General features: G+C 47.5%; 2 protein-coding genes across 2 annotated transcripts in view; both read right to left on the bottom strand.

Annotated features, from left to right (window-relative positions):
• Positions 1–3667: 3667 nt before the first annotated feature.
• On the bottom strand, positions 3668–7802 carry LOC138242573 (GTPase IMAP family member 6-like). Its single transcript, XM_069198109.1, has 3 exons — positions 7703–7802; positions 4082–4952; positions 3668–3734 (listed from the first exon to the last, which is right to left on the bottom strand). Exons 1-3 carry the CDS (start codon positions 7800–7802, stop codon positions 3668–3670), a joined length of 1038 nt encoding a protein of 345 aa, XP_069054210.1.
• Positions 7709–21933, bottom strand: part of LOC138243467 (GTPase IMAP family member 4-like) — a 194051-nt gene continuing 179826 nt past the window's right edge. The window contains exon 2 of the mRNA XM_069199098.1: positions 7709–8610. Coding sequence (XP_069055199.1) covers positions 7811–8610 — 800 coding nt within the window. The 3' untranslated portion in view covers positions 7709–7810. The remainder of the gene's footprint in view (positions 8611–21933) is intronic.

Raw genomic sequence — 21933 nt, 5'->3', positions numbered from 1 at the left:
TAAAGCACGTTGAGTGGAGTGTCCAGAAAGGCGCCATATACAGATTCAGCCACGCAAATCATTACGTCATACGGTACGTGATTGGCCGGCCAAAATGACCGACAGGGGCGCTCGTGGTGCGTTGGTCGGTCGTGGAAAGATTTCATCATTTGATCTCTTTACTGTGCACATTTTAATCTGCTTAGTATTGAATATTTATATGGAATTTTACCACTAAAGGGAAATTTTAGTAGTTGAGCATAAAAGGAAGAGGAGCATAACGCATCTGAAGGTCATAAACGATATTAATTTAGGAACAAACATTATGTCTCCGTATTTTTAAGAAAAAATACACACCAGTCTTCCATTTCTCCCTGAACATTTTAAGCACTAAAGTCTTACATGTGGTTATTTCAGAAACGTTTTCACGTGCTCCTTGCTCCCTCTGACCATGATACCAGACGTTTATACAGTAGACAGCGCTCTGTGAGAGAAGTGACAGTTTCAAGCTGGTCTGCGAAGACGCTCGATACCGGAGTAAACAAGCACACTTTTAGAACTGGGTTAATAGGGAGTATAAGATGGAAGCGCGTATCTACAGGAATGAAGGACGGTCTAACTATATTCACACACTGTGCTGTTTCAGTGCTGGTCACTCCACTGCCTCGGTGGCGTGATCGCTGAACTGAGGTCGAGTGTTCAAACCCAGCTGGCGCCATCAGTTTCCTTTGAACAAATATTATTGGCATTATCTTGACATTTGTTATATTTCTGAACATCACCACATGTTCATGCTGTGTGCTGTCCTGTAGGGTGCAGATTCAGGTGCAAAGGTTGTTATCGCATCTCTCTCTCTCTCCGGTTTCACAGGTATTTTCAGAGTAGACTAAAGGCGAGTCCCCCTCCCCCACTCACATGTCCTCCTAGAATAACAGATTCACAACACGCAGCTGTCAGTCTTCTGTGTGTAAGAAAAATTGGTCTGAACACCATGGCTGCTGGTTTTAATGAGCTGCCGAGTCAAGAACACTTGAATCTCCCTGCTGTCAGCAGTGTTGTAAGTATAGCTGAGCCTCACCTGGATGTAAACAGGACATAATGCATAATCAGCAATCAGGTGATGGAGACTGTGCTGCTCTGCTCTTCCTCTGGTGATCTACAGGCTGCATTTCTCTCGCTGTGACCCTGTGGGTCCAGTCAGTGCGTCACTACGCAGCGATGAGAAACCGCAGGTTTAAAAGAGAGAAAGAGCTCACTGATTAATACCACTGGACATTAATACAGTGACAGAGAGAAGCTCAGATCACACAGCAGGACCTCACACCCGGGGACTGATCTGGAATCTGGGACGGTCGAGTGTGAATTGTGGGGCTCTAGCTGTGCTGAACAGCTCTTGAGCACACTGGAGTCTCTCAGTGACAAGACCACGGGCCTCTTTCCTCTCCTACATCCTCACAGTAGAACAGAATTGATGACCGTGCTAAACTGAGTATTATTGATGACTAAGAGTTCATGCCAACACCTAACTTTCTTAACGCGAGAAATACCGCTCAACACGGCTCCGTGTGAAAAACCCGTCGATCACCAGAGGGAGCAGGACAGCGCAGCCTCCAGTCACCCAGAGGAATAGATGTGAAATGAAAGGACACAGGAAGGGCTTCAGAAACAGACGAGGCTTTATTCTCTCGCCCACGTCAGGAGCCATCAGAAGCTGGTTACAGTAACGGTCAGCAAGTCCAAGCGACTCGTTACAATTACACGGCCGTTTGGCCGCGGTGAACGTGGATTCTGTCTGTGAAAAATAACTATTTCATGAAACACGCGTTTCATTTTAATCAAGATGGGGGGCAAGGGGGTCTTCATCAAATATTCAAATATTGTAGGGTTACACGTTACAGGACTCCCGTCTCCTGTGGAGACACCTGTGGGGTCGTGTCAGGGCAGAAGTCCCACATTGTAAACCAGTGTAAACTGGGACTGGGACCAACCCGGATCAAGACCAGACCTGAGAGCTTCAGGACTCTCTCCCACTGGTGTCCTTTTCTCTCTCTCTGTCCTGTGTCCTAACAAACCCCACTAATCCCCCGTGTGGGAAAGAGGACCCGCTCGTCCCTCCTGTCCTGTCCCGGTGTCGCCGTCACTGGGACTGGAGCAGCCGGAGAGGAGACGCACTTCCAGAACTTTCCTTCCCGCTCGGCTCTTCCCCTCCTGAGGAAAGAGCATCTTCCCACACAAACAGCCCGTTTCTCTCGGAGACGCCCGCAGCACAGGGGGCCTTTTCCCAGGACACCAGGACTCCCCTCGTCTGCGGAAACACCCGGGAAGAGCCTCCCAGCCCACAGGAGGGGATTCCCAGTCCTTCCCGGGATTTCCAGGACAGGAGCAGCTCCTCAGCTGGGAATAAAACCGCCCCGAGAGGAGCTCGAGCGCTCGGGCTCGGAGCGTCGCTTAGCAACCGGCGCCGCAGCGGCACCCGGAGGACAAGCCGGAAGCGGGTTTTGGCGCCAGTTCTGCTCTTTGATGATCGGCTCAGGAGAATAAAGTCGATATAAAAACATAAAAGTCCATTTCTCTCCCTCCTCTGTGGAAGCCGTGTCCGCCAGGGAGTGGAAAGAAAAAAAACGCGCCGCGGTTTCTCGCCATTTCGACTTTAGATCTCGAAATTATGACTTTTCTGACTCGGAATTGCGAGATATAAAGTCCCAATGACCAGAAATAAACTCGTGATTCTGAGATTGTAAGTCGCCGTTGCGAGATATAAAGTTCCAATGACCAGAAATAAAGTCGTGATTCTGAGATTGTAAGTCGCCATTGCGGGATATAAAGTCCCAATGACCAGAAATAAACTCGTGATTCTGAGATTGTAAGTCGCCGTTGCGAGATATAAAGTTCCAATGACCAGAAATAAAGTCGTGATTCTGAGATTGTAAGTCGCCGTTGCGAGATATAAAGTCGGTTCTGCTCTTTGATTATCGGCTCAGGAGAATAAAGTACACATATACACAGATACACATACTGTAACGCCCGGTTGTGAGGAGGAGAAGCACCCCAATAAGTGTACTGTATAGCTTGTTGTTAAGTCGTTAAGTAATTACCACCCTAAAGATGTGTACGTGTTCCGTCATGTGTGTGTATACTCTGTGGTTGATAAAGAATAAAGCCTGGTTCGTTAATCGCGTCTCCACTGGTCCTTTGTCCTGAGAAGAACCTGTAAATGCTACAATATATTCTGTTACACACACATATACAATGTCAGAATTATATCCAAAAGTATTCATAACATTTATATATATACACAAAGAATAGCAAAATACAAACATGATCAAAATAGAACATTATTTAAAATTAGTTTTCTTCACATGGGACACTAAGGGCTGGTTTTCAGTGAGTCGGATCTCTTACGAGGAAGAGATCAGTGTTTCAGTGGAAAGTCCTCACTCTGTGTCCAGGAAGTATCCGGTCTTCCTCTCCCGCTGGGAAAGACTGTGTGGATCAGTGACTGACCTGCGGCAGTGTCTCTGTGTCTCTCCGTCACTCGGATAACACTGCCTGAGCTCCTCCTCTCCCTCTCCTGCTCCTATCTCAGTGTCTTCAGCTCTCTCTCAGCTCCTCGATCTCCTGTCTGTTTCTCTCTCCTGTCTGTGGGCTGTGTGCTTTTGTGTGTCTGCGGGCTGTGTGTGCTCTTGTCTCAGTCATCTTCTGTGACCTTCTTCTCGATGTGCTGCTTGTGGTCCTCAATCACTCTCCTGCATCTCCTGTGTGTCTCTGATGCCACACAGTGAGTCTGTCTATCACTGTGTTTTGTCTCTCTATTCTCTCTCTGTATCTCTCTACTGTCTCTCTCAGCTCCTCGATTTCCCTCCTGCAGCTCCTGTGCTCCTGTCCTGCTGGAGTGAACTGTGTTGTCGACACACTGACCTGCTGGAGAGTCTCTCTGTGTCTCTCTGCCTCCTCTCTGGCCTTTTCCTCATAGTGCTGCCTAAGCTCCTCCATCTCCCTTCTGTGTGTCTCCTCTCTCTCTCTCCTCTCCCTCTCCTGCTCCTCTCTCACCTCCCCCATCTCTCTCTGCAGCCTCTCTCTCTCCCCTCTCTCTCTCCTCAGCTCCTCCTCCAGCTCTCTCCTCCTCCCCTCATCCCTCTCCTCCCTCAGCCTCTCCTCCAGCTCTGCTATCTGCTCCTCCAGCGCTCTGATCTTCTCCTCTCGTGTCTGGATCTCCTCCTCCATCCTGCGGAGGTGGTTCTGCAGCTCCTTCTGGTGCTTCTCCCTCAGTCTCTCCTCCTCCCTCTGTTTGCTCTCCTCTCTGTCCCTCAGGATCTGCAGTTGCCTCTGTCTGATCTGGGACTCTGCCTCCTGGTACGTCTCAGTGCTGTAGTAGCTGCCCTTGTTTCCTGCTACCAGCTCCTCTATCTTCTCCAGCAGCTCTGTGACCTGAGTGCTGCCCCTGTCCTTGTTGTTGAGGGTGTGATACCTGTTCCCACACTTCTCCAGCAGCCACTGGAGCTCCCTGCTGCCTGTGTGCACAGACTCCTCCAGCGTCCTGCTGGTCAGCTCATCAGCGTGGGTGAGCAGGACCATGGTGTGTCCCAGGGCCCTCTCCCCGAATATCTCCAGGACTGTCTCCAGTGTCCTCCTCTCCTCCCCTGAGGATCGGCCCAGCGGGGTCACCAGGAGGAAGGCGTGGGGTCCCGGGGCAGACAGGTTAACACAGAGCCCCACATCCCGTCTCCTGTCCCCCTCAGACAGTCCATCGTGGAGCCAGTCTGGAGTGTCCACCACAGTCACCCGTCTCCCGGACAGTTGTCCTGTCCTCTTCCGGCTCTCCTGAGTGACCGCGGAGCTGCTGGCTTGAGAGGGAAACTCCTCTGAGCCCAGGATGGTGTTTCCTGCTGAACTCTTCCCAGCACCAGTCCTGCCCAGCAGCACCAGTCTCAGCTCAGTGGGGCGGGGCTGGAGTCTGGGTTCGACTTCACTCACTGCAACAGGAGGAGAGACAGGAGCATCAGGGAAGTTACACATAAGAGGAGACCAGCCTTTCCACATACAAGAAGGGTTCAGTTTGCTCAAGAGACAAAACTTAAAAGTCATTATAAAAGAAACTTATAGTCCTGGGCATCATGATAACTACATAGTTTTACCTGATGTTCATGATTTTCACTCGTTTCAGATACTGAAGAATCTGTGTTCATTTACTGGCCTCAAGCAACAACAGTCATGCTGCAGTACTGTACTGTTACAGGGGCAGAGTGTAGAAGGATGTTAATTGAAGGAGGAGAGATAATCTCTTCACTCCAGCGAAGAACAGCACTCTAGGAGAGTGTGCAGTCCAGTGCAATCATCCTGCTGGTATTTCACTCTGAAACTGACCACACCCAGAGTCCAGAGTCAGAGTCCACTGTGTCTTTATCAGAGGATACCTCCTACCCTGTACCCTACCACTGTCAGGACACCTAAATACCTGGTACCACATCTCCACTGCTGGGCTGAGCTGCAGTGATTCAGTGTCTGTCGGTCAGGAACTGTCCCTTCAACCCTGAGACCAGCATTCTTGACCACTTTGTTAAAAAGCAGAATTCAGACTCCAGGATGTTCAGTAATTCTCCATCTCACCCTGTTTGACACAGATTCTACAACAGCCTGCTGCTGTTCAGTCAGACTCACTGATCTGCAGACAAGCTGTGACGAGTCCTTCAGACTGATGTACAGAAACAGCTCTTGTCTGGGGTTCTAATGATCTGCTGATGGGCTCTTTCACCCACTCCTGTCCTGCTGGACTTCAGAGCTGCCTTTGACACTAACAGATCAACTGAGGAGGCCATCGCCCCTGGTCTACACACTGCCCTCTCACACCTGGACGAGAGAGAAACGTATGTGAGAATGTTGTTGTTGATTACAGCTCAGCATTCAACACCATCGTACCCTCAAGGCTCGTCACCAAGCTCCGGGACGACCTGACCTGGACCCACCACACCAACCCCGTAGACAAGACAGCGCCTGTTCTTTCTCCCCAGACTGAAGAAGTTCAGCCTGCCTTCACGCATCCTGACCAGCTTCTACAGCTGCACCACTGAGAGCATCCTAACCGGCTGCACCACTGCCTGGTGTGGTAACTGCTCCGCCCACGAGCTCAGGGTCCTCCAGAGGGTGGTGACACTGGCTCAGAACACTACCGGCTGCGCTACTGAACACAGAGGATATCTACTGTGTTAGATGCCTCAAGAAGGCCAGGTCCATCAGGGACCCCAGTCACCCTAAACACAACTTGCTCTCTCTACTACCATCTGGAAAACGGTACTGAAGTACTGAAGTATCAGACCAAGACCACCAGGTGTCAGAACAGCTTCTTCCCCCAGGCAGTGAGACTGCTGAACAGCCAACCACAGCAGACACCTGCAGTTACCTCCTTGAACTGACTGGGGGCACTGGCACTCTCAGGACACCTACGAAGAGCACTAAATACCTCCTACCCAGTACCCTACTACTGTCAGGACACCTCAATACCTCCTACCCTGTACCCTACTACTGTCAGGACACCTAAATACCTAAATACCTCCTACCCTGTACCCTACTACTGTCAGGACACCTAATAATAATAATAATTGCTTACACTTATATAGCGCTTTTCTGGACACTCCACTCAAAGCGCTTTACAGGTAATGGGGACTCCCCTCCACCACCACCAATGTGCAGCATCCACCTGGATGATGCGACGGCAGCCATAGTGCGCCAGAACGCTCACCACACATCAGCTATCAGTGGGGAGGAGAGCAGAGTAATGTAGCCAATTCATAGAGGGGGATTATTAGGAGGCCTGTGTCCCCGTCACTATACTGGGGCATTAGGACCCACATGGACCGCAGGGTGAGCACCCCCTGCTGGCCACACTAACACCTCTTCCAGCAGCAACCTTAGTTTTTCCCAGGAGGTCTCCCATCCAGGTACTGACCAGGCTCACACCTGCTTAGCTTCAGTGGGTTGCCAGTTGTGAGTTGCAGGGTGATATGGCTGCTGGCCATATAGGGGTTGCAACCTAAATACTTAAATACCTCCTACCCTGTACCCTACTACTGTCAGGACACCTAAATACCTAAATACCTCCTACCCTGTACCCTACTACTGTCAGGACACCTTAATACCTCCTACCCTGTACCCTACTACTGTCAGGACACCTAAATACCTCCTACCCTGTACCCTACTACTGTCAGGACACCTAAATACCTCCTACCCTGTACCCTACTACTGTCAGGACACCTCAATACCTCCTATCCTTGTGTTACTTCCACACAATCTGTGAATTGCAATTGTGTAATTGCTGTATCCCAATGTTAACCCCTATAAATTCCTGTCCTCCAACTCTTCCATCCCTCTTAACGAGCCTTTAACGAGCTCGCAGATTTCAATGCTGACAACACCGCTGTGTGCTGTACTGTTCGTGCATCGATCAATAAACCTTGATTGATTGAGTGTTGGTCAGTCTTGAGAAACAGATTACAGAGACTGAGCTGCTGTGTGATGGATTAAATCTAATCTTCCTGAGAGAAAACAGTTCAATTACAGCACAGAGGATTTAAACAGACACAGATCTGTGTGCCACTGTGTTAGTAACGCAGTACAGAGCGGAGCACAGTATGATTTTAATTCCTAACAGGACACAAGATGGTTGAATCTCTCAGTCTGATGAGCAGTAAGATCAGTGACTCAGTAATACAGCATCAATCACACTCACTGTTGGGAGATTCAAGTTCTTTACTGTTCCTCCTCTTGACAGGCAGTCTGGGCTCCTCTATCTCTTTCTCCAGCTCCTCTTCCTCCAGTGTCTTTCTCATCTTCTCCTTCAGCTCCTCTTCTCTCCTGCTCCACTCCTCCCCCAACCTCTGTCTGAGCTCCTCTTCTCTCTCTCCCTTCTTTCATACTTCTGTCTCAGCTCCTCTGTCTCTCCCTGTCTCTCCTCCAACCTCAGTCTCAGCTCCTCTGTCTCTCTCTGTCTCTGCTCTTCCCTCTGTCTGATATATTTCTCCAGTTCAGTGTTTATTTCTTTGATGTCAGTGGTGAAGTACAGCCCATAGTTTCCTGCCACCATGTCCTCTATCTTCTCAAGCAGCTCTGTGACCTGAGTGCGGTCTGCCCTGTTCTTGTTGTTGAGAACATGATACCTGTTCCCACACTTCTCCACCAAACACTGGAGCTCCTTCCCTCTTCTCTCAATGGTTGTGTCTCTCAGTCTGTCCCCCCAGGTGAACAGCACTATTGTGTGTCTCCACACTCTCTCACTGAGAAGTTCCAGATGTTCCTTCACTGATCTCCAGTCTGTGATTGAGTCCAGATTAATCACCAGGAGGAGAGTGTGGGGTCCTGGGGGACACAGAGACACAATCTTCACAGCCTCCTGTCTGATCTGCTGTGGATCATTCCTCATCAGCCACTCATCCCAGCCTGGAGTGTCGACCACAGTGATCTGTCTCCCAGCTACTTCACCCTGTCTCTTCTCACACTCCTCAGTTACTCCCTCAGTGTCAAACTCCTCTGAGCCCAGGATGGTGTTTCCTGCTGCGCTCTTCCCAGCACCAGTCCTGCCCAGCAGTACCAGTCTCAGCTCAGAGGGGTGGGGCTGGAGTCTGGGTTCGACTTCACTCACTGCAACAGGAGGAGAGACAGGAGCATCAGGGAGGTGACACATGAGAGGAGATGAGCCTCTCCACATATAAGAAGGGTTCAGTTTGTTCAAAAGTAAAAATTTAAAAGTCATTATGAAGGAAACTTACAGAATGAACATCTGGGAATTAACCTTGAGTATCAACTAACTACATAGTTTTACCTGATGTTCATGATTTTTCCTTGTGTCAGATCTATTTTTTCAAAGTGACTCAAGTTTCATCTGAAAAGTCTGTGTTTATATACTGGCCTCAAGCAACAACAGTCATGCTGTAGTACTGTACTGTTACAGGGACAGAGTGTAGAAGGACGTTAATTGAAGAAGGAGAGATAATCTCTTCACTCCAGTGAAGAACAGCACTCTAGGAGAGTGCAGTCCAGTGCAATCATCCTGCTGGTATTTCACTCTGAAACTGACCACACCCAGAGTCCAGAGTCAGAGTCCACTGTGTCTTTATCAGAGGATGACAAGAGAGAAACAGGTTTAATAATTCTCAGCACCTGTCAGTGGAATAAACTCCACCTCATGTTCCTGGTACCACATCTCCACTGCTGGGCTGAGCTGCAGTGATTCAGTGTCTGTCGGTCAAGAACTGTCCCTTCAACCCTGAGACCTGCAGTCTTGACCACTTTGTTAACAAAGCAGAATTCAGACTCCAGGCTGTTCAGTAATTCTCCATCTCACCCTGTTTGACACAGATTCTACAACAGGCTGCTGCTGTTCAGTCAGACTCACTGATCTGCAGACAAGCTGTGACGAGTCTTTCAGACTGATGTACAGAAACAGCTCTTGTCTGGGGTTCTAATGATCTGCTGATGGGCTCTTTCACCCACTCCTGTCCTGCTGGACTTCAGAGCTGCCTTTGACACTAACAGATCAACTGAGGAGGCAATCTCTGAGAGACGCTGTGGTGCCTCATGGGCATCAGCCTGTCCCTCCCCTGTCAGAGAGAAAGATCACAGATTATTTACATGATAAAGTTCTCATCACAGATATCTTCACTCTTCATCCCATTTCAAATTTACGATAAAAACTTCTCTATATCTTTTCTATTGTCCCTGCCCTGTGAGAGAGGAAAAACACAGATTGAGGTTAATTTTCTGTGTATTCTCTGTGGTATACAAAAATGTTCTGTTAATGTTAGGTAATCAGACTGTATTCTTACAACATTCTTATTCTGTATTCTTACAATTGATATAAAATATATACATTTTATTTTTAACTGTTCTCTCAATAGTACATGTTTATTTTTCATCAGGATTTTTTTTCTTAGAATAATTTAACCTCACTGAAAGGTTAGATTTCTCTCATCTGATAAACAACACAGACATTTTTTCCATCACCTTCCTTGCTCATCTTTACCAAGGGTGCCAATACTTCTGGAGGGCCCTGTAGAGTCCCACTAACACTCAGTGTCCAATGGCAGTTCAGACATATTTGGGACTCCTGTGTTCAGTATGAACCTTTATACCACCTTATTTTAAAAACACATGTAAAAAACTGTAAAATCATTCAGTCCATCCTGATTCTTCAGTAGTGAGTCTAAAATGTCACATTTCATAAAGACATGTTTGGGACTCAGCCACCTGGCTGGGAAATCTGTGTGTTGTATAGTTTCAAACCGCTTAGAAACTAACTACTGTGATCCACACTGAAGAGAACTAGCATGATGTTAGTTTAAAAACAGTGAAACTGACAAGCTGGAGGAACTGAGTCTCTTTATTCTGAAGGGAGTGTCCCACACTGACAGGGTGAAGATAGTGAACCATATATATATACAAAATATTCAACATCCTCAGTGACAGTCAGTCATCATTAAAGACCAGTTAGATATTGACACCTCAGAGTTCCTCAGAATTAACACTGAAACTCAAAGCAACACTAAGACTTAAAATCAGGAGTGGGAGGCTCTACTGTACACAGAGAGGGGTGGGAGAGGGGAACAAGCTGATACCCTGGCTTCTCTCCAGACACAGCTGGGTGAGCTCCTCCAGTCAGGACAGGAAGCACTACTGTACACAGAGAGGGGCGAGAGGGGGGAACAAGCTGCCCAGTCAGGACAGGAGAAACAGCTGCACGAGAACCTGGAATCACTACTAATTATGGGCCAAATAAATTCCTCTGTTGTTCATCTGTACTGATTCCTCTCTGGTATTATCAGCTGTACAATAAACACGGCCCCTGAGCAACAAACAGGAAACGATCATATCTGAGCGTGTCTGAGCATCATGAATACTAACAGTGTGAATCCAATACCATCAGCAAACAGTCAGGTTTAACATCAATCATTCTACCTTAAATAAACACCTTATTAAAATATTTAGTGAATTCCAACCAGCTTGAGTTGACAGTACCGATCTCTGATCCCCAACAAGAGAAAGTGAAAGTAAAACAGTTTCTGTCTCTCTCCTAGTTCAGAGCCTGTGTGTCTGACAGACAGAACACACTCTCAGCAGACAGGAAGACACTTCTCCAGCTGCTGCTGTGCTCTGTGACAGAGAAGAGACCCTCAGTGACTCCCTTACCGACACTCTGACAGGCAGAACAAGAGAAAACTCACCAGGGCTGAGCGCTGCCATCTCTCTCTCTCTGTCTCCTTCTCTTCCTGGTGATGTGAGGTGGCGGGTTTCCTGTCCTCGCTGTGACGCAGCTCTGGCGCCACCTAGTGTGGATTCATAAAGTTAATCACCAACTGAACAGGTTCATCAGTAAGAGCAAAATAAAACACCAGAATACCCAGATCAACTCTTACCAGCATCCTTGGACACTGGGGTCCACACCCCTACTCTCACACACAGTGTCCTGATCTGTACTGACCAGCAGTCGGGACACTGGGGTCCACACCCTTACTCTCACACACAGTGTCCTGGATCTGTACTGATCAGCAGTCGGGACACTGGGGTCACACCCCTACTCTCACACACAGTGTCCTGATCTGTACTGACCAGCAGTCGGGACACTGGTGTCCACACCCCTACTCTCACACACAGTGTCCTGATCTGTACTGATCAGCAGTCGGGACACTGGGGTCACACCCCTACTCTCACGCACAGTGTTGTTGTACTGAGCAGGACTTTTTTTATATTTATACATACTGTGTGCGTCATTGACGACACCTCTACTCTTACAGTGTCCTGTCTGTGTCTCTGGTTTGTAATCTCTCTTATGTTCAGACAGACAAGGGAGAGAATTCCGAGTCAGAAAAGTCATAATTTCGAGATCTAAAGACGAAACGGCGAGAAACCGTGGCGCGTTTTTTTTTCTTTTCACACCCTGGCGGACACGGCTTCCACAGAGGAGAGAGAGAAATGGACTTTTATGTTTTTATATCGACTTTATTCTCCTGAGCCGATCATCAAAGAGCAGAACTGGCGCCAAAACCCGCTTCCGGCTCGTCCTCCGGGTGCCGCTGCGGCGCCGGTTGCTAAGCGACGCTCCGAGCCCGAGCGCTCGAGCTCCTCTCGGGGCGGTTTTATTCCCAGCTGAGGAGCCGCTCCTGTCCTGGAAATCCCGGGAAGGACTGGGACTCCCCTCCTGTGGGCTGGGAGGCTCTTCCCGGGTGTTTCCGCAGACGAGGGGAGTCCTGGTGTCCTGGGAAAAGGCCCCCTGTGCTGCGGGCGTCTCCGAGAGAAACGGGCTGTTTGTGTGGGAAGATGCTCTTTCCTCAGGAGGGGAAGAGCCGAGCGGGAAGGAAAGTTCTGGAAGTGCGTCTCCTCTCCGGCTGCTCCAGTCCCAGTGACTGCGACACCGGGACAGGACAGGAGGGACGAGCGGGTCCTCTTTCCCACACGGGGGATTAGTGGGGTTTGTTAGGACACAGGACAGAGAGAGGGAAAAGGACACCAGTGGGAGAGAGTCCTGAAGCTCTCAGGTCTGGTCTTGATCCGGGTTGGTCCCAGTCCCAGTTTACACTGGTTTACAATGTGGGAAATCTGCCCTGACACGACCCCACAGGTGTCTCCACAGGAGACGGGAGTCCTGTAACGAGCCGGGCGGCGAGGACAAACGAGTGAAACTGTGTCAGAGGAGCGAGTGTGGAGTCTGCGTGTTCCTGCTGGTGGTCGCTGGTGTCTGTGTGTGTGGAGTCTGCGTGTTCCTGCTGGGGGTCTCTGGTGTCTGTGTGTGTGGAGTCTGCGTGTTCCTGCTGGGGGGGGGTCGCTGGTGCTGGTGTCTGTGTGTGTGGAGTCTGTGTGTTCCTGCTGGGGGTCGCTGGTGTCTGTGTGTGTGGAGTCTGTGTGTTCCTGCTGGGGGTCGCTGGTGTCTGTGTGTGGAGTCTGCGTGTTCCTGCTGGGGGTCTCTGGTGTCTGTGTGTGTGGAGTCTGCGTGTTCCTGCTGGGGGTTGCTGGTGCTGGTGTCTGTGTGTGTGGAGTCTGTGTGTTCCTGCTGGGGGTCGCTGGTGTCTGTGTGTGTGGAGTCTGTGTGTTCCTGCTGGGGGTCGCTGGTGCTGGTGTCTGTGTGTGTGGAGTCTGTGTGTTCCTGCTGGGGGGTCTCTGGCGCTGGTGTCTGTGTGTGTGGAGTCTGTGTGTTCCTGCTGTGGGTCGCTGGTGCTGGTGTCTGTGTGTGTGGAGTCTGTGTGTTCCTGCTGGGGGTCGCTGGTGTCTGTGTGTGTGGAGTCTGTGTGTTCCTGCTGGGGGTCGCTGGTGTCTGTGTGTGTGGAGTCTGCGTGTTCCTGCTGGGGGGTCTCTGGCGCTGGTGTCTGTGTGTGTGGAGTCTGCGTGTTCCTGCTGGGGGTCGCTGGTGTCTGTGTGTGTGGAGTCTGCGTGTTCCTGCTGGGGGGGGGTCGCTGGTGCTGGTGTCTGTGTGTGTGGAGTCTGTGTGTTCCTGCTGGGGGTCGCTGGTGTCTGTGTGTGTGGAGTCTGTGTGTTCCTGCTGGGGGTCGCCGGCGCTGGTGTCTGTGTGTGTGGAGTCTGTGTGTTCCTGCTGGGGGTCGCTGGTGCTGGTGTCTGTGTGTGTGGAGTCTGTGTGTTCCTGCTGGGGGTCGCTGGTGTCTGTGTGTGTGGAGTCTGTGTGTTCCTGCTGGGGGGGGGGTCACTGGTGTCTGTGTGTGTGGAGTCTGCGTGTTCCTACTGGGGGTCGCTGGTGCTGGTGTCTGTGTTCCTACTGTGGATCGCTGGTGTCTGTGTGTGTGGGGGGGTGCCACCACCTGCAGCCCTTCAGTAGGTGGCCAGAGACGGCGGGGTCAGGTGTCATTTTTCTGAGGGGGGATTTGGGATGCCGCCACCTGCAGCCCTTCACCCTGCTGCTGGGCCATGCTGGGAATGACACCCACAGGGTTCAACTCGCTCGTTAATTAGTCGGACGTTAATTGATCCCGGCTTCATCAGCAGTTTCCTGAGAGGAGCCAGGGTATGGGCTTCAACAACAGAGCTGGGCAGCTTGTTCCCCCCTCCCACCCCTCTCTGTGTGCAGTAGAGCCTCCTGGGCAGCTTGTGAACCCTGGGTCAGTCACTCAGAGGGCTTATAACAGCCCTGCCCGGGGAGGACGGCTCCCGAGAGCGTCACTCGAGTGTCCCTTAAGCCCATTGGAGGAGAGGGCTGAGGCGGGACGTCTTTCCACTGTGGTGGAAGCCCATTGGCTGAGAGGGGACAGGGGGGCGGTCCCTGCCAGAACTCGGGGCAGGTGCGCGTCTCGTTTGAAGTTTGAATTCCTAACGGTCGCGCTTCCCGCCTTTCCCGCCGTGAGGGCTCCTGCTCCGCCGCGGTTTCCCGAGTTTGACCTTATTTTATCATTAATAATTGGTTTTAGTCAGCTTTTTATTAGAATATACAAGCTTTCTTCTTTCCCGCCCTCATGGACGCCGTGTCTCTGCGTCGCCGAGCTGAAGCCACAGGTCAACCGCGGTTTGAACACGTTTCTATCACTCAATTCGTGTGTTTTTTTAAATATAATGTCGTCTAGAGCAGCAGTTTGTTCTTCACGGACGTAGATATCGGCGTCAAAGGAGTAGAAAAGTGTGCGTTTGCGTCAGTGTCATCAATATCATATGATATCAGTATTGTAACGCTAATATAATATAATACTGCGTCAGTATAATCGGTCTGACAGAGTTTTCGCCAGTCTGGGGCTCTTCAGCACGTTTATACACCTGTTAAACTTGACTGAGTCCAAAGTCAACGCGTTTCTGGACGTTTCTGCGCACCGAGAGGACGTTTGCTGTTCGTGTTGGAGACGGAAGATGTTTCCCGGGCTGTGGCGGTGAGTGGCGACTTGTCCCTCCGTTTCTTCATTGAAATCGTTCAGTCCTCAGGCTGATGAGAAAACAGTCATAGGAGTGAGAAAATGTCTGTGGTGAAATTGTGTAAAAGTGTGTCTTTATCATTGAGCTCAACGGGTTTGAGGTAAAATTGTGTCAAAAGTGTCGGGTTATCATTGAGCTCGACGGATTGAGGTAAAATTGTGTCAAAAGTGTCGGTTGTAAAATTGTGTAAAATTGGGTCAAAAGTGTGTTTTTATCATTGAGCTCGACGGGTTTGAGGTAAAATTGGGTCAAAAGTGTGTTTTTATCATTGAGCTCGACGGGTTTGAGGTAAAATTGGGTCAAAAGTGTGTTTTTATCATTGAGCTCGACGGGTTTGAGCTAAAATTGGGTCAAAAGTGTCGGATTATTATTGAGCTCGACGGGTTTGAGGAAAAATTGGGTCAAAAGTGTCTGTTTATCATTGAGCTTGACGGGTTTGAGGTAAAATTGTCAAAAGTGTATTTTTATCATTGAGCTCGAAGGGTTTGAGGAAAAATTCTGTCAAAAGTGTCTGTTTATCATTGAGCTCGAAGGGTTTGAGGTAAAATTGTGTCAAAAGTGTCGGTTTATCTTCGAGCTCGACGGGTTTGAGGTAAAATTGTGTCAAAAGTGTCGGGTTATCATTGTGCTCGACGGGTTTAAGGTAAAATTGTCAAAAGTGTCGGTTTATCATTGTAAAATTGTGTAAACGTGTCTTTATCGTTGAGCTCAGGGGGTTTGAGGTAAAACTGTGTAATTTTTTTTTACTTTTGAGCTCGGTGGGTTTGAGGTAAAATTGTGTAATATTAATAATTGCTTACACTCATATAGTGCTTTTCTGGACACTCCACTCTACGCTACGCGCTTTACAGAATGAGGACTCCCCTCCACCAACACCGAGGTCATTTATCATTGAGGTTAAAATTGTGTAAAAGTGTCTTTTTATCATTGAGCTTGACGGGTTTGTGGTGAAACTGTGTAAAATGTTGATTTATCATTGTAAAATATTGTAAACGTGTCTTTTTATCATTGAGCTCGATGGGTTTGAGGTCCAATTGTGTAAAAATTCTTTATCATTGAGCTCAGGGGGTTTGAGGTAAAATTGTGTCAAAAGTGTATTTTTATCATTGAGCTCGACGGGTTTGAGGTAAAATTGTGTCAAAAGTGTCTGTTTATCATTGAGCTCGAGGGGTTTGAGGTCCAATTGTGTAAAAATTCTTTATCATTGAGCTCAGGGGGTTTGAGGTAAAATTGGGTCAAAAGTGTGTTTTTATCATTGAGCTCGACGGGTTTGAGGTAAAATTGTCAAAAGTGTCGGTTTATCATTGAGCTCGACGGGTTTGAGGTAAAATTGGGTCAAAAGTGTCTGTTTATCATTTGAGCACGGGGGGTTTGAGGTAAAATTGTGTAAAAAGTGTCTGTTTATCATTTGAGCACGGGGGGTTTGAGGTAAAAAAAAATTATCTTCGAGGTCGACGGGTTTGAGGTAAAATTGTGTAAAAGTGTCTTATTGTAAAATTGTGTAAAAGTGTCTATCATTGAGCTTGACGGGTTTGTGGTGAAACTGCGTAAAATATCGGTTTATCATTGTAAAATATTGTAAACGTGTCTTTTTATTATTGAGCTCAATGGGTTTGAGGTCAAATTGTGTAAAAATTGTCTTTATCATTGAGCTCAGGGGGTTCGAGTAAAATTATGTAAAAGTGTCTTATTGTAAAATTGTCTTTTTAAATTGTGTAAAATAGTTTTTTATCATTGTTTGATAGAGGGTGTTTGAGGTAAAAGTGTCTGTTTGATGCGGCGGGGGGGCCGGGCACGGCGAGGTCTGCCGGCGGTTGTGTGGTGTGACGCAGTGGGGGTGTGTGTGAGGATGGGGGAGTGGTCCGGCCAAAAACTAAAACTCAGATACAGTCTCCAGACACTCACAGTATGTCAGTGTTTTCTGATATGTCTGTTGTGAGTGTCTGGAGATGGTCTGATTTTTAGTTTATTTTCTAAGGGAGGGTCACAGAGAAGACTTGATTAAAATGAAACGCGTGTTTCATGAATTAGTTATTTTTCACAATCTGGCCGTGCCAGACAGAATCCACGTTCACCGCGGCCAAACGGCCGTGTAATTGTAACGAGTCGCTTGGACTTGCTGACCGTTACTGTAACCAGCTTCTGATGGCTCCCGACGTGGGCGAGAGAATAAAGCCTCGTTTGTTTCTGAAGCCCTTCCTGTGTCCTTTCATTTCACATCTATTCCTCTGGGTGACTGCTCCCTCTGGTGATTGACGGGTTTTTCACACGGAGCCGTGTTGAGCGGTATTTCTCGCGTTAAGAAAGTTAGGTGTTGGCATGAACTCTTAGTCGTCAATAATATTCAATTTAGTCATCAATTCTGTTTAGTGTGAGGATGTAGGAGAGGAAAGAGGCCCGTGGTCTTGTCACTGAGAGACTCCAGTGTGCTCAAGAGCTGTTCAGCACAGCTAGAGCCCCACAATTCACACTCGACCGTCCCAGATCCCAGATCAGTCCCCGGGTGTGAGATCCTGCTGTGTGATCTGAGCTTCTCTCTGTCACTGTATTAATGTCCAGTGGTATTAATCAGTGAGCTCTTTTTCTCTTTTTAAACCTGCGGTTTCTCATCGCTGCGTAATGACGCACTGACTGGACCCACAGGGTCACAGAGAGAGAAATACAGCCTGTAGATCACCAGAGGAAGAGCAGAGCAGCACAGTCTCCATCACCTGATTGCTGATTGTGCATTATGTCCTGTTTTCATACAGGTGAGGCTCAGCTATACTCACAACACTGCTGACAGCAGGAAGATTCAAGTGTTCTTGACTCGGCAGCTCATTAAAACCAGCAGCCATGGTGTTCAGACCGATTGTTCTTACACACAGAAGACTGACACAGCTGCGCGTTGTGAATCTGTTTTTCTAAGAGGACATGTGACTGGGGGAGGGGGACTGGCCCTTAGTCTACTCTGAAAATACCTGTGAAACCGGAGAGAGAGATGCGATAACAACCTTAGCACCTGAATCTGCGCCCTACAGGACAGCACACAGCATGAACATGTGGTGATGTTCAGAAATATAAAAAACGTCAAGATAATGCCAATAATATTTGTTCAAAGGAAACTGATGGCGCCAGCTGGGTTTGAACGCTCGATCTCAGTTCAGCGATCACGCCACAGAGGCAGTGGAGTGACCAGCACTGAAACAGACAAAGTGCGTGAATATAGTTAGACCGGCCTTCATTCCTGTAGATACGCGCTTCCATCTTATACTCCCGATTCTATACTCCAGTTCTAAAAGTGTGCTTGTTTACCCCGGCATCGAGCGTCTTCGCAGACAAGCTTGAAACTGTCACTTCTCTCACAGAGCGCTGTCTACTGTATAAACGTCCGGTATCATGGTCAGAGGGGGCAAGGAGCACGTGAAAACGTTTCTGAAATAACCACATGTAAGACTTTGGTGCTTAAAATGTTCAGGGAGAAATGGATGACTGGTGTGTATTTTTTCTTTAAAATACCATGACATAATGTTTGTTCCTAAATTAATATCGTTTATGACCTTCAGATGCGTTATGCTACTCTTCCTTTTATGCTCAGCTACTAAAATTTCCCTTTAGTGGTAAAATTCCATATAAATATTCAATACTAAGCAGATTAAAATGTGCACAGTAAAGAGATCAAATGATTAAATCTTTCCACGACCGACCAAGGCACCACGAGCGCCCCTGTCGGTCATTTTGGCCGGCCAATCACGTACCGCGGTATGACGTAATGATTTGCGTGGCTGAATCTGTATATGGTGCCTTTCTGGACACCCCACTCAACGTGCTTTACAGGATATGAGGACTCCCCTCCACCAACACTGGGGTAAGTGTCTTTTTTTTTTTGTGTGACGGGTTTGAGGTGAAATTGTGTAAAAGTGTCTTTTTGTCATTGAGCTCGGGGTGTTAAACTTTATTTTATATAGCCCCTTTAAAGGTGGCTTCTCAAAGTGCTTTACAGGATGACAATAACAATTAATAAGAAGAATACACAAGATAAAACACAATTACAATACACAGAGGAGACTTTGGATGGTGGTACTAAGAAGAGCAGAGGGGTGAAGAATGGAACCAGTTCAGTAAAGGCTTTTCTGAAGAAGAGGGTTTGGAGTCTGGATCTGAAGGAGTTTAGAGAAGGTGACCCTCTGATATCCTTGGGGAGAGAGTTCCAGAGCTTGGGTGCAGAACAGGAGAAGGCCCTGTCACCCCAAGAGTGTAGAGGGGCTTGGGGGACAGTAAGGAGAGCAGAATTAGCAGAGCAAAGGTTGCGAGGTGGAGAGAAGGGTGATAATAGTTCAGACAGGTACTGAGGTGCCAAGCCATGCAGAGCCTTACAAGTGAGGATTTTAAAGTCCACACAGAATTTGACTGGATGCCAGTGCAGGGACTCCAGGATAGGAGTGATGTGGTCACTTGCACCAGACCTGGTCAGGATTCTGGCTGCTGAGGTTTGGACAGACTGCAGTTTGTTCAGAGTAGATTTTGATACCCCTGCAGGTAGAGCATTACAGTAGTGAATTTGAGAGAATACAGATGTGTTGATCAGCTTTTCAGCCACAGTTAGTGATAGCATAGGGGGTAGTCTAGCGATATTTCTAAGGTGAAAAAAACATGTTTTGACGATATGCTGCACATGTGGGTCGAATGTTAAGCCAGAATCGAATATAATTCCAAGGTTTTCCAATTTTGATTGAAGCTCAAGTACAGAGTCATCTACAGACAGGGTTACAGGACTGGCTTTACGAAGTTGATGGGGGGTGCCAATAAGCATGACCAGTCTTGTCGCAGTTAAGATGAAGGACGCTTTGAGTCATCCAACTTATTACGTCAGAGATGCAATTGGATAGAATAGAGACAGCCACATCAGTGTCAGGTTTGGTATGGATGTATAGTTGAGTATCATCAGCATAAAAATGAAAGCTGACCAAGTAGGAACATGGAAATGCTGAAGAGCAAGGGGCCCCGTATTGAGCCCTGAAGAACACCAGACTTGACAAGACCAATTTCAGACCTGTACCCACTGAGAGAGACAAAGTGACAGCGATCGGTGAGGTAAGATTTGAACCATTTGAGGGCAGTGTCAGAAACCCCAAACACAGTCTCAGGACGAGAAAGTAAGATGTCATGGTCAACAGTGTCAGAAGCAGCACTGAGATCAAGAAGGATGAGTATAGAGAGGGAACCAGAATCGGAAGCTCTTAGATGATCGGTGGTGATGTAACTGGAGTGTGACAGCATGTTCTAGACTTTTAGGAAGAAAGGGTCAGTTGGAGATGGGGTGAAAATTAAGATTGTCGAGAGCCATGTTAGGCTTTTTTGGCACAGGGGTCATGGCAGCAGTTTTGAGGACCGTTGGTACAACTCCAGTGCTCATGGATTCATGTATAATATTGAGGACAGTGGGACAGAGAGAAGAGAAACAGAACTGGAATAAAGTGGTGGGAATGGGATCTAAAATAGATGTGGTGGGTTCCATGCGTGTAACTAGTTTGTTGAAGGATGCTGAGTCAAGAAGAGAGAAGCTGGAGAGAAGGGAACCAGAGAAGTTGGATGAGGAGGGAGGAGGTATGGAAATGATATGTGCAGTGGAGAGAATGTGATGTGCGTGTTGAAGATAAAATTGTGCAAAAATAGTTTTATCCTTGAGCTCGGGGGGTTTGAGGTGAAATTGTGTAAAAGTGTCTTTTTATCATTGTGCTCAGGTGGTTTGTGATAAAGTTGTGTAAAAGTCTTTATCATTGTGTACAAGTGTGTTTTTATCATTGAGGTTGGGGGTTTGAGGTGAAATTGTGTAAAAGTGTCTTGATCATTGAGCTCAGGGTGTTTGTGGTGAAATTGTGTAAAAGTCTTTATCTTTCAGCTTGTGGTGTTTGAGGTGAAATCGTGTAAAACTGTCTATCATTGTGCTCGGGGTGTTTGAGGTAAAAGTGTCTATAAAGGAGGCAAAATTGTGTTAAAGTGTCTTTTTATCATTGTGCTTGGGGTGTTTGTGGTGAAATTGTATAAAAGTGTCTTTCACTGTGCTCTGGGGGTTTGTGGTGAAATTGTGTAAAATTCTTTATCATTGAGCTCAGGGTGTTTGTGGTGAAATTGTGTAAAAGTGTATTTTTATCATTGTTCTCGGGGGGTTTGAGGTAAAATTGTGGAAAAATGTCTTTTTATCATTGTGCTCGGGGGTTTTGAGGTGAAATTGTGTGAAAGTGTCTTTATTATTGAGCTTGGGGTGTTTTGAGGTGAAATTGTGTAAAAGTGTCTTTATTATTGGGCTTGGGGTGTTTTGAGGTGAAATTGTGTAAAAGTGTCTTTATTATTGGGCTTGGGGTGTTTGAGGTAAAATTGTGTAAAAGTGTCTTTTTATCATTGTGTTCGGGGGATTTGTTGTGAAATTGTTTAAAAGTGTCTTTTTATTATTGTGCTCCAGGGGTTTGTGGTGAATTTGTGTAAAAGTCTTATTGAGCTCGGGCTGTTTGAGGTGAAATCGTGTAAAAGTGTCTATCAATGAGGTAAAATTGTGTAAAAGTGTCTTTATCATTGTGCTCGGTGGGTTTGAGGTCAAATTGTGTAAAAAGTGTCTATCATTGTAAAATTGTGGAAAAGCGTCTGTATCATCGATCTCGACGAGTTTGAGGTAAAATTGTGTAAAAGTGTCTATCATTGAGCTCGAGGGGTTTTTGATGAAATTGTTTAAAAGTGTCTTTTTATCATTGAGCTCGGCGGGTTTGTGGTGAAATTGTGTAAAAGTGTCTGTTTATCATTGAGCTCAGGGGGTTTGAGGTAAAAGTGTCTTATTGTAATAGTGTCTTTTTATCATTGTGCTCGGGGGGTTAAGGTAAAGTTGTGTAAAAGTCTTTATCATTAAGCTCAGGGGGTTTGTGGTGAAATTATGTAAAAGTGTCTATCATTGAATTTGGGGGGTTTGAGGTGAAATTGTGTAAAAGTCGTTTATTGAGCTCGGGCTGTTTGAGGTGAAATCGTGTAAAATTGAGGTAAAATTGTGTAAAAGTGTCGTTTTATCACTGTGCTCGGGGGGATTTCCGGTAAAAT

Source organism: Lepisosteus oculatus, chromosome 14 (genome assembly GCF_040954835.1).
Source record: "Lepisosteus oculatus isolate fLepOcu1 chromosome 14, fLepOcu1.hap2, whole genome shotgun sequence".
NCBI lineage: Eukaryota > Metazoa > Chordata > Actinopteri > Semionotiformes > Lepisosteidae > Lepisosteus > Lepisosteus oculatus.
The sequence above is the reverse complement of the archived record's forward strand: the minus strand, read 5'-3'. Positions and strand labels throughout refer to the sequence as shown.